This window comes from Mchenga conophoros, linkage group LG7, assembly GCF_057382185.1.
Source record: "Mchenga conophoros isolate Kocher_MC1m ecotype Shallow Benthic linkage group LG7, M_conophoros_male_GT1.1, whole genome shotgun sequence".
NCBI classification, from domain to species: Eukaryota; Metazoa; Chordata; class Actinopteri; order Cichliformes; family Cichlidae; genus Mchenga; species Mchenga conophoros.
The window spans coordinates 59,941,803-59,955,112 of record NC_140532.1 but is presented as its reverse complement, the minus strand read 5'-3'; the positions used below and the strand labels follow the sequence as shown (position 1 = coordinate 59,955,112).

At 38.0% G+C, this 13,310-nt stretch overlaps 1 protein-coding gene across 1 annotated transcript in view; it reads right to left on the bottom strand.

Annotated features, from left to right (window-relative positions):
* Nucleotides 1-13,310, bottom strand: part of cpne2 (copine II) — a 53,397-nt gene that overhangs the window by 29,692 nt on the left and 10,395 nt on the right. Inside the window, exons 3-10 of the mRNA XM_085280534.1 lie at nucleotides 8,836-9,015; nucleotides 8,574-8,648; nucleotides 7,821-7,892; nucleotides 6,400-6,483; nucleotides 6,136-6,225; nucleotides 5,737-5,835; nucleotides 3,847-3,933; nucleotides 1,629-1,688 (exon numbers count right to left, since the gene is read on the bottom strand). Coding sequence (XP_085136660.1) covers nucleotides 1,629-1,688; nucleotides 3,847-3,933; nucleotides 5,737-5,835; nucleotides 6,136-6,225; nucleotides 6,400-6,483; nucleotides 7,821-7,892; nucleotides 8,574-8,648; nucleotides 8,836-9,015 — 747 coding nt within the window. The remainder of the gene's footprint in view (nucleotides 1-1,628; nucleotides 1,689-3,846; nucleotides 3,934-5,736; nucleotides 5,836-6,135; nucleotides 6,226-6,399; nucleotides 6,484-7,820; nucleotides 7,893-8,573; nucleotides 8,649-8,835; nucleotides 9,016-13,310) is intronic.

Here is a 13,310-nt window from a genome sequence, read left to right as displayed (position 1 = left end):
CTCTCTGCCGTTTTTTTGAATACCAACATTTGCAATCATGTAACAGCGACTTTTTCAAAAACTCATCCACCCCATGATTCAGTAGGTTGTAGAGCCACTTTCAGTAATAACTTGGAGAAACTGTTTTCTGATTTTCTGTATCAGTCTCTCAGATCATTGTGGAGGAATTGTAGCCCCCTCTTATTTACAGTGTTGCTTCAGTTCATTAAGGTTTGCAGGCGTTGATTTTAACGCACAGCTATCTTAAGGTCCGACCACAGCACTTCATGCTGAAGCCTGGGTCAATGAAACACCATGATTTTTTTCTTTATCAGACATTCTGCTGTAGTGTTGCTGGGATCATCGTCCTGTGGCATCAACTAATCTGAGTCAAATTTTAGATATCGGCCTCACATTTGACTCTGCAATACTTTGTTGTTCAAAGGAGTTCACGGTTTACTTAGTGGCTAAACATCTCCACTTTGGTCTTGTCTGTCCATTGTTGTCAGATACAACTTTGCAAACTTAACCCATGCTGACATGTGGGTGGGGGTTTTTGGGATTATTGTGTTTTCTTTCTTCCAGGCAACCCTTCCTAAACAAGTCATTCTTATTCAGTGTCTTTTCTAATTGTACCATCATAAACTTTAACATTTACTGAGATTTTTTTGCAGATTTTCTGAGCATCGCACAACACGAGATTAAAGTGAATTTGGCTGGCATTGTGTTAACATACACATGAATGCTCCAGGCTAGCAAAATGACAAAACATATACTTTTACAGAGGTGCTCAGACTGTAAGGGTGTACTTTTTTTTTTTTTACATTACTCTGTATGAGTACTCAAAGTATTTTTTTCCAGCATTAGAGAATAAAACCAAAGTGCATGGAGGATATTTAAACTATCCATTATATTTTATATAATCAGAAACGATCAACTCTCCTGCAGTACATCTGTAGAGAAAACATGAATCTTGACAAATATAGCTGTACAATGTGGAGCACAGATGTCCAATCTGAGAACACACTTTACAAGAAATACCACAAAATGTAAGGAACTATGTTATCTTCATTCTGCTACATCTGGAGCCTGGTTCTAGCTCACAAAGCTGGAAAATTGTTGGAGAGATAGAGAAGGAGGGGGAAAGGGTTGTTGTGTACATGCAGTGAAGTGCATGTGTGTATATGTGTGTACTCTCTCATTGCATGAGTGCTATAGGAAATATATTAATAAAACAACTCAATGTGTGGCAGCGATTGCGCCTGGCTACTATAAAAGAGGACTCTTTCTCTCTCATTCACTGAGTTGCACAAAAAGGTGTGACATCATCGGGGACACACAAGAGTTTCTACTAACAAGAGACTAAAATAGACCATGACGCCTCTCTGTCTCTCCCCCTCCCTCTGGTAAAATATCTTCTTGTTGTTTATCTTTCTCCCTTTCTTTCCTCATTTGTCTCATTCATTTTCCATTTCAACCATTTCAACATTTCACGATACCCAATTTCTCCTCTTTACAACAATCAGTACCACCTTTCTGTTTTTAACCCTTTTTCTTTTGGTTTATAAAAGACAGGGTTAGAGTTGGATCGATATCCCATTATAACATTACTGCAGAGATATAAACATGCAAGCTAATATTGTACTTACTGTAAACATGAGCTGGCATCCTCCCAGTATGTAATCCAGAAAAGTGTAGTCCCTTGTAATCTAGAGACACGGGAAAAAAGCAAGAAATCAGGAAAATAAGTGTGCAAGTGAGAACTGATCTGCTGAAGATCAGATCTATAGATGAAATTATATTTTCTATCATTCACCATTAAGTTTGCTGCAAACATAAACACAGACATTATTCTTTTTAAATTTTTTAAACAAACCTGACATATGTTTTTCGTGACATAATGTGCAACCAGAAGAGCACCACTTATCTTGTTTGAGCACTCCAATTACAATGAATATTTAGCATGGATTTTACCGTCATTAGTCTAATCCCTGCTGCCAGCCAACAAATATAATTACTAAATTAGCCATTTTCTTCATGCGCTGTGCCCTATGTGTGTCTCTGTACAAAGGCTTGTTCATGATTGTGTGTAAGAAAAAAAAAGATGGAAAGAAGGAAAGGAATCAATTATGAAAGCTTGTCATTGCACGCACACAGCTTTAATGTTATTCCAACAGGCATCTAAAGACTCCATGGTTCAGCTTAATGTGTCCTCTGTGGGGCTCTGAGCCATCGTACTAATTAGCTATTCAAGTGGAGTTATGAACGCCCAGTTAGAAGTGCGTCAGTTGATCAAAACTGAAATTCACTGAGTCGAGTGTTAAGATGGATCATTAAGACGTGATGAGAGGCCGGATAATTTATTTGATTTGCTACTGTAGGTGAGTTATTTTTGTTGCTCCTGCTTAGACTGCTAATGGATCAAACTTCTTGAGCTAATATTTAACCCTTGTGTGGTGTTCGTATTTTTGTTACTCAGCCAGTGTTCATGGGTCTGGTGAACCCGCTAGAGTTTTGGCTTTCCAAATTAACACTATCAAACAATTTTATGTTAAATTACTCAACAGATGTTTACTTCATCCCAATTACAAGACATATGAACAGCAAACATGGTTAATTTTTTCCCTTTACCTTTGTTAGATCACATTTATGAATTAATGTGCTTCTCGTTTTTCTTTTATATAAAATGTTATAAATAAATCAGTTATAATCAAGTGGAGTGAGTGGAAAGACACAACACATTTACACGTGAAAAAATAATTAATTGTTTAATTTTTCTTTTGAAAAAAACTGAACACGGGTCTCACAGACCCGAACACCATACAAGGGTTAAAACAAAAGTTTGATATACCAGTGGTATTATCAAACTTTACTCAATTGTGCTGCTGAATTCATTGTGAAATATCTGTGTTGCTCTGTGTGGACGGGTTTAGTTCAATACTGCAGGAATTACTGCAGAACTTTCCGGTGAAGCCTCATGGTTCACTTATAAATCCTGGCGCAAAGATATGCAAGGTGGTTCGCACAAAATATCAGAAAGTTAAAGTATACAAGCGGCTGGTAAAGATGTAGCAGCTAAATGGAGAGCATTTCCTTCCGAAGCTGGAGCAACTAAAACACAAATAAGTGGAACTGTAGAAAAACATCACTGCTCTGTTTCTTCTGCCCCCTTCCTAAAAACTTTTCAGGGGACTTTAACTGTTTGTTAACACAAATTTCAATCATCAACACGGTAGCGATCTAGTGCATGTGGCCATGCAGAAGTTCAAAGTGAGCATCGATGTGCAGCTGACAAAGATTCAGCAGCTGTGTGAAGCCATCATGTCACCATGGACCAGCATCTCTGAGCAATGTTCCCAGCAGCTTGTATGCTATGAAGAATTAAGGCAGTTATAAAGGCAACAAGGGGCTCCGAACCACGACTAGCAAAATTTACTTAATAACAGTAACAATCACAGTGTTTTATTTTATTAAAGTTTTTTTTATCTACTATAAACTTAGCACCTGTATAAGAGCTATAAGCGTTCAGTTAAAACCAACATTAAACCATATGGAAACATCAGAACATGACAACTAATAATGATGAATGCTTGAGCATGTAAAACCAAAACATTGCTTTCATTCTTTTAAAATATCACTCAATTTCCTGACTGAGTACAGATTCCCCAGTTTACAGCAAAGCTGTATATGCCAGGTAATCTAAAAATATTGATCTGATTTTAGATTTGGAAACACGTTTGATATGTGAAGCCACAAGTTGAATGTGTCGGTGACAGCAGTAAGAAAAAGAATACATCTACTGCAATTCTACTAAATTTATATGCAACCGAAGATTAAGATTGCTAAGAAACCTCCATCCGTCCTCACCTTGCAGGACTTGACAATGATAACTCCAGAATTTTTATAATTCTTCTTCTTTTTCTGTTTCTTGGGATTAATGCAGTCAAACTCCACCTGCAGATACAGGAACGGGTAAGAGGAATGTGTCACTATCAGTAACAGAGGAGTGGGTTTAGCAGGGACAATACAAGGAGAGGAAAAGCTGAGATGACAGCAGAGTTGAAAAGAGTTGGTGTGAAATGGGAAAATGATCAGAGAGGCAGACGATCGAAAGACTGCGACTTGGATTCACAGCTTCCCCATAATGATGAGAGCAGGTTCACCTTGACTGTCAAACTATAGTGATATAGTACCATTAATATAGTGAAAATGAAAACAATACAGTGTTAAAAAACAGAAAGATTTAATTTTATGTGATGCTGTTGAAAGAAAAGTGAAGGACAGGATGGCTGCTAATACTGTAAGTCACACAGACACACTCTTAGGTGGCAATGTCTGATCAAAACAGACATTTTAGTCAGTCAGCGATTCATATGACAGGTAACTCTAAATGCCTTGTCATGTTACTAAGGCTCGGCTAAGGGATATTTTACATCTCAAAAGCACTTCTCTTTTTATCCATTCCATTCTCGCTCTCGCTCTGCTTACACCCCCCCACCTCTCCATCCTGCCTCTTATCTTTATTTCCTTGCTATTTCCCCCACCCAACATCATTACCACACATGATGAGACTCAGTGGGAGAACAAGTCATGAGGCCGCTTTGGCACATGCATGCATGCAGTTTCACTAGCAACACACGCGCGCGCACACACAGACCTGCTAATGAATGACCTACGTTCTTATCAGTGCATCATACATCTTTGACAGATCAGGAACTCACATGCGAAAAGAATAAATCTCAATAAAATTAGAAACAATACCAATGTATAAATGAATGCTTCTCAACTATAAATCAAGCCACAACAGGCAGAAATACAGACATGTGGTAAGAAATGAATTATAGCACTTCACATTACAAGTTAACCCTTGGGCTCATAAGTTGATATCAGTTGATAAATATCATGAAATTACCAAAGTAAAACCCAATCACAAGTTTGTTACTGTGTCGCATAAGACAAAGTCTAACCTAAGATATACCCATGTGTACTCTTACTACCAAGCAATTGCACAGTTATAAGTCTAGTAATTACATTGTATTTACTTAAATAATGTCTCTTTATTATTATCTAATTACCCTACTACTAAACTCTGTACACACTGGAAACGATTCACTAGTTGCACACTGCTGTACGATGCCTGGTTGCTTGTAGACATTCCAAGTTCTGGTTGCTTAGATGACCCTCTAATGTGTTCACATCCAGGTCATATGTCATATATACAGGTCCTGTCTAGAAATTGCGTCAAGTTTATCTTGGGCCCTGCCCACTTTTGATCACCAGCTTTTATTTCGCCCGTATTGGCTCAAAGTCGCTGAATGTGATTCACTTTCTTTAGTTTCTTGTTGCAATGTTGGCCCAATTGCTTCCAGTGTGTACACAGCTTGACACTGCATTACAAAAGGATTCAAATGCTTAAACTCATTAGCTTTAATTTTATGTATGCTGCACGTACTGCCTTCCTGGCTTGCACACCTATTTGTTAGCATTTCTGCGGCCCACCCTGCATCCCCCTACTCTCGCCTCTTTCATATGTGTAACAGCGATATCCTAAACCTGGGAGGCACCGCTTATCCTGAATAAGCTCTTTCTCGAGCCGCAACCTCTGACCTAGATCATTTTCTTCTCATGAGCCTGTCACCTTTATTATCAATAAACAGTGTTAAATCATGTTTGAGTTGTGTTATCTGCTAGCGAATAGCATGCTAACATGCCACCTGCTAAAATGGAGCCACAAGCACAATCATGTCAGTGTTTTACCTCCACTGAGTTCTGGGCTTCACTCATCTTTGCAACTGTGGTCTGAAACTCTCCAATGAAGTCATGTCCTCCATCATTATCGTAGTCATAACACAGCACCTGTAATTGTGCAGAATGCATCACATCATGCTAGTCTTTTCTTTCACATGGGCAGCTTATAAATAAAAGTGGAAACTCAAGCGGTTATGTGGTTTCTGGTATCTGTGTCCTACTTTCACTTCTGTACTGACTCTTCACTTCCTTTTTAATTTTTTTCAAGTTTGACATTCTAGCCAAAGGACACGATAAAATTATTTTTTATTTTTTTCACAGTGGATCTCACCTGTTAGATTCAGTGAAGATTACATTAGATACTAAACATGTCTTCTAATAGAGAAAGTAAAAATTCTTACTACTAACCTTGATGCTTCTGTCCACGTCTCCATTGCACAAAGAAATGAGAGGCACGGTAAAAGGTTTCCACACTGGATCTAAAGTGTTCTTTATGACCTGAAGTCACAGACACAAAAATAGGCAGCGGAGCAGATGTATGATGCAATTACCTGAACTTATGTCTGTAATTAAAGTTGTACCACTTTGTGTGAGGCCAAGTTTAGCTGAAAATGACAGTGAACGATAATAACAGTCAGATGAAGGTAAGTTTAACCTCTGCCAATGACTCACCTCTGTCCTGTGCACAAGCATCCATTTACCATCTTCTCCCTGTTTGTGAAACTCCAGGTAAGGGTCTGACTTCCCAAAGAAGTCCTGCACAAACAAACACACGGTGAATTTGCCCTCATGTCTTTTTTTGTCTGTTTACATCTCTTATCTCTTTCACAAAACTGCAACCACTAACCACTGTATGACAACTGCAAAACTACAGGTGATTTCTAAAAAAAAAGTTTCTTCGAACACTTAAAAGATCAGATTGATTAATTAATTCACTGGAGTTTTAACTACAGCATACAGCAGGTACACAGCTTGAGCTTGAATCCTACTCACAGTTATGATGTTTCTGAGTTGCAGTATATCAAAGCTGCTTAAACGGCAATATTTAATATGTAACAATTTTATAATATCAACAATTTTTAAAATTGTCCTTCAATCGGAAATAACACCACATGATAGTGTTTAAAAGGTACATATGTGTACTGTAGTACACAGTGCATTGTACCATAGGCCAAAACACCTTGTAATGTTACATAAAGGTAGCACCTATTATGGCAGCTGAGTCATTGTGCGCACTTACTTTTTAATATTTCAGGGTTTAGAAACATGTTGCTGTTACAAACCCACCGGATACTTCAAACCCCTTTCCATACCTGTTTTAACATCCCAGAATCACTAGCATCATACACAATACACACAATACACTTTCAGTTCAATCATGCCCGCAGTACATATGGCCCAAATGTGCGTTTCCTGTAAATGTTGTTTGTCCTGGTTCCTGGTTTCACCCAGTGATTTTAGTCTGATATAAACAGGCTTTGGGAATGTAATTTTTCCTTAATGTGGTTTCAAACAAAGTGTTGTTAGGGACAATTTTATTGAATAAATTTCTTTGAAAAATTATTTTTGTTATAGTCTTTGTTATCAGCGACCTTATGCAGTAAGGTTTAATTGACACTGGGAGATTATACAGTGGTTTTTTTGTTTTTTATTTTACTATAATCTTATGATATTTATACTAAACTAAAACTAAACTGAAATCAAAAGAATTTAAATGTCGAAATTATGACTGAAGCCATTTTATGCTTTAGTCAAAAGGCTACGACTAGAACTAAATCAAAATTATCTGCCAATACTAAATGCTGCAGGAATGACTGTTGGAGGTTGCAGTTGTTTCAGCAAACATCCCAAAATACATATTTAATGTGTCAAAACAACAGTTTTAATTCCAGCTACCCCAGCACCTGATAGCCTGTTGTTTGGCAGACAAAGGTGAAGACTATGAAAGCATTTAAATCTCGTCTGTGTGGGCTGTATTTGTGTGACCTAAAGTGGTATGCATGCTCAAATATATCTGAGTGTGTGTGTATGTGTGTGTTTGGATTTGCACCCTGAGTGTGTGTACGTGTGTGAGCATGCGGGGGTCTGCCTACCTTCTTATCCAGTTTACGCCCACTCAGGGTCAAAGTGATGATTCTGTTGTCAGACAACTCCTGCGCTGTTATCTAAAATAAGAGCACCGCACAACATTAGCGGCAGCAGAAGCACTCACAAATATTAACATTTACATCAACAACAGCAACAGGAACCGTTGGCAAACACGGTAACGGCAGCAGCCTCGATGACATCAAGATCAGCGACTGTAGCCATACCGTTCACGTAAACATCACAGACAACAGCAAGTTTAGGTGACACAGCACAGTGTGCATTTTTTACATTTGTCTTGTAACTCATTAAGTGCATTGAGACATTGACACCTTTCAATCAGGTGCATGGCCAGGTCACCAGGTTAGTGACTTCCATATATTCCTTATACAGCACTATTAGATTGCTGACTACCCTTTAAACAGATCCTCAGAGGGTCTGAGGGCTGTTTATGATGGCGGTCATGCTCTGAGTCTCTTACTTCTAATTAGATCTGGGGGCAACATGGCGACCTGTCACACCCCAGTTTAAGGAAAATACTAACGCTAATAAGCTTGGGGTGTCTTTACTTAATTTATTTAAACCAACATAACTGACGATCCAACGGGAACTTACCCTTAAATAATCTGGTCTCTTCTCGGGACCATTCCTATTTTATTTTTGTAAATAAAGTTTTTAAAAAACAAATAAGTTCATAATATTCATAATATTCAGTTCATAGTTCATAATATTTTCTTTTAAGAGACAGTAGACATTCTTACTGTAATGGATCCTTTGCCAGCTTGCTTCCCATTGGCTAAGATCAGGGGTCTGTGAAGTTTCTTATTGGACACAATCTATTGGATCAGGACAACAATTATTTATTTTTGAAATTGAGCAAAAATCCACTTTAAAATACAGTCTGCATCTAATTGTAAGAATAAATTCCATCTAGTTCAGTTTATCCTATCCCTTCTTCTCTAGACTATACCTGTAGTTATAAAGAATATACTTCAAACCAAAGAAGAAGAAATCATTCAGTACCACTCCCAGTGTGCAAACAAATGCTCCCAGGAAGTCGTGCTCGTCGAGCTGTGTGGCACACTTGTCTTCATCGAACATGGCAAAGCGAAGTTTCTGGATTTCTTCAAAGTGGTAGTCCACCTGGAACTTCACCCCAAACACTGGATTCAAGTTGTTCACAGCTGTTTCAGTGCGTCCCAGCTAAAGGTCAAGAAACAAGGAGAGAAAAATGCTGTAAAAATTAAATAATTCCACTATTGTCCCTTTTAACGATTCACAAGCGTGTCATAGTCCTGGTCCTGAACTATCGAGCTCTGTCCAGCGCTTGTTTTTAATTGATCATGACCTAGGTTATTCCTTCCTCAACAGAATGCTCTTGTGTCCTGTTGTCAGGTCTTCATCTCTCTGCTAAGTTGGTTTCTATTTTATTTTGGCAGTCCTCTGTGTTTTATCCTTAGTTTTACTTCCTTTGTTTTGTTATACCTCATTAGCCTCACCTCTTGTACCCAGTTGTTCCCTGTTATCCTGATTAGTCTTAGTGTGTCAGTTTGTAGAAAGAGCTTTGGTTGTCCTTTGTTGTGATATCTGTTATGATTTCCTGTGTGTCCTCTACCAGTTCGAGTCTTGAGTTTGGACCTTTTTTCCTTGTTCCTGTGTTTTGGATTGCTTTCTACCACCATTAACAAAGAGCTTTTTTTAATCCTGCCTGTAGAGTCTGGTTTTGTGTAGACACTACATTACCAAAATAGCTGCTCACCTGCATCTAACAGTCTCAAAGTCACCACAAAATCTAAGCTCCGTCCCTTCCAGCAAAACACAAGTGGCTAGTTTTTCCCTTGGTTTTCTGTCCATGTTCCTTAAACAAGACTTGAATGCCAAAATAATAGGTTAAAGTAACTGTGACTCTTCTGTTGTGGAAAACTGCAAGACTGGGTAGAATCTGCAATCTTGCAACATGTGGCAATTTATACGGAAGGTTTGTAAATTCTTAATGAAAGCTTAAAAGACTAAAAATAAATGACTAGAAACATAATAATGAATTGAATTATTAGTATGAATACATGTAAATACTATCATACATAATCATCAATTTAACTTTTGAGTATTTAGTTGCAAAAGTTTAAATTATTAAAATTAAAATTAAAATTGGATTTTATTTTGGAATTTTACAAAGCTGCAAAAAACAAACAAGTTTTTATATAGTATAAAAATATTACTGTTTGTGTTTACAAAAAGCAAAGCATGTACATGCATACAGTATGCAATTTAATAAAGTGATACTGATATGTATCTGGCAACTGTAACGCACCAAACGACTGTAAAATAGTTTGAGTCGCTACATATGCGTGTCTGTGTTTCTCCAATCTTTTTTACTCTAGAAATTCCAAGAGAATGATGTGTAGTCTTAACATTAGTTTTGACACACACTTCTCTAAAAACATTTAATACTGAATGCATTAAACAAGAATCAGCCTCGGGCAACTCTTCAGCATCCCTGATTGTGACACCAGCATGTCGTAAAGTCTGTGGCGCCCACTCGAAGCCAGGATTCCCCCCGATAACAAGATGCAGCTAAAAAAACAAAACAAACTTGGCCAGTGATGATCAAATCTGTGGGAGTGTGTTAGACAGAGACCCAACAATGTGCCTCCTACCTGCCATCCCCAGAATTACTATAGATTCCTATAAATATTAAACCTTTGTCTGACGTTGGGTTGATAAAGAACAGCAGATTTATCTGAACTTTTAAAGTAGCCTGCTGCGGTGGTTTGTAGTAAATGTATCCTTAAACCAAAACAAAGTCCTAAAAAGCTGCAGCCGTCTGACAGCACTTTATCCAATTTAAGGGCCCTTTCCCCTAAAGCCATTGTTTTTGATGTTTCTCAATGCGCTGTGTTCTCATGGCCCAGAGAGCAGTCCAGACAGCAGACAGATAAGATGGTGTGGGTGCCTGAAAAGAGTGCTGTGAGAGTCATGTTCTTTGCTCTGACTCTTCTAAACCAGGTAGTTGACTGGCTCATCCCACTACTCTCCAGCCTGACTCACCCACGACACGTACAATCATTAAACGAGGTCACATATACTCAGCCTGTCACCACTGAATATAAAAGGCCTTAAAAAAGTTCAGCTCATTCCTATAACGGAGACGGGAGGGATGAAATGCAAACCACTGGATGTCTAGAATTTCAATCTGGAGAATTTAAATTAAACTAACTGAACTTTGATACACACCAAAAAAGTGAAATTCTTTTTGAAAGGAAAACTCTTATTGATGATCTCCAAACCTATGGGACCTTTGGTGTCAAACACAAAGCCCAGGGGCCAAAATCAGCCTCCAATAACTCCAATCTGTCTCACTGAACGGATTTTGAAAATGTGAAGGAGGGCGTAAATTTTACACTTGTACAGTAGACGTATTTTCATAGGCTAATCTGTTCAATAATTGTATGCTGTTGTAATGCTGCTCCTTTGACATAAAGAGTCAGATACCATCACATATTTGATTTGGCAGTTTTAAACCAGATACCCCTCCTGATACAACCCAAAAGGGGATTTGTGTCTCTAGCTGGAACTCAAACAGTGACCTTTAGTTTGCCAAGCAAATATGTCAACCATCAAACTATGGAGCCATCACTATTGCCCTATAGTGTCTAAGACCAGCCAAACATCGAACAGTTTTTTTCTTGAGCCCATTTCCCAACATCTAACACTTTTATTCATAGTAACATTTACTGAAGGCACATCTAGACAGTTTATTAACCTTAAACGAATCTCCAATTCTGCAGAATCCTGGTATATTTTCTATTCACCAGTCTTTACTCAAAAACCCCTGCAGCAAACAGCAGTACCGCCATCTATTACTTAGCTGTTCTTATGCAAGTGGTTGCATACGATCTTCCAATGTTCATATATATTGTATATACTCCTTTCACTCTTCTTGTTTGCTATTTATTCCTGATGTCTTTACTATTTACATTTTATTTATATTTATATTTTATTTTAATTCTGTCCAGTACATGTACAATAACAATAAAGGGCTATTCTATTCTATTCTATTCTATTCTATAAAATGTACCTTTCTCGTGCCTCTGTGAATGCTTTTATCTAAGATACATTTCTCTCTGACTGTAGGTAATGATATTAGTACAGAACTGAGATACTCCAGCAGGAAAAAGGTTTTAACTTCACCCTGCTACCGGTGCTTGCAGCACTTATCCATCTGTCTGACTCATGGGAAGGGAGCAGTGGAGAATGGCTGCACTTCGTAGCTTAAAAACTCAAATTATTGGGACATCACAGCACGCCAGCAGGCTAAAATCTCATAGCAGTGCCTCTGTGGATTTGATCCTGGTTCACTGAGCTTTAGAAATGAATCAGATCCCTCTGGCGCTTCATGCCTCCTTTCGTTTCTTATCTGTTTATGTTTACTACTAGATAAAAAAGAAAAACAACAATACAGGTCACTGAGATTACTTCAGATAGAGGCACTGCCCGCTGCAGGAAAAATTAAGCTGTAGAACTGCAGCTGGAGGAAACAGGTACAGGAAGAAAAGTACAGGTACTGATAGGGTTATGATAGATAAATAAATAGACTTTTAACAAAACAAATGCAATGGATGTGCATCCCACAGCTTAATTTATAGTGAGTTAAAGGAATTTAGAAGCAATCTGTTATAAGTGTTCGTGCCTTAGATTTGAGCGGACACTTTTATTTTTTTCATTCAGCAGACAGGGAGAACCTCCCCCAACAACCCGCACCCCATAACATAACAAGGACACTTCAGCCCAACAGCTCAATACCAAGATGTTGAATCAATGAAACAAACCAAAGCGGCTCTAAAGACATCGGTGATGATGTTGCTAATAAATGATCACTAGGACCAGCCTACAGCACCAAAACAATCTCTGCTAAACACTGACAACTGGCAGGTGCAAAAATGTACCAGTGAAAGTGTGCTTTGGCTTTACAGTTTAAATTTAATGTGTTATAACCATAAAAAATGCAACACAGTGGCTGTCAGCAAAAGTTACTTATTTAGTCATCAGCTACAACAATTTTAATATAATTTGTGTCTTCTTTGTGTCCCGAATCATGTCCAAAGTTCACTTTCCTTTAAGCTTCAGTCTATTTACCACCATTTACTGAGGCTTCTAAATATCCCGTGTTTATTGTGCACTCACTAACTTTGTTGTATGTTATGGGTTACTGAGCTGAAAGTCTGAGTTTTCAGTGTCTCTTTGAACATGGATTGATCACCATGGTAACTTGTGCTTACTGCATAACCCGATCTGGAGCAGATTATGTTCAGCTTCAGTTTAAAATAGTCTGGCGCACAACATTTTCAGTCATTCAGTCTATTTACAGATGATACGAAGGAGCCTTTACCGCCACTGAAATAATATTCTAGCAATGAGTGTTTTCATGTTATGCAAAAGAGAAAAAAAAAGAAAAAAATCTAATTTTCTGCTCTTACTTTTGATATGTGTAATTACAT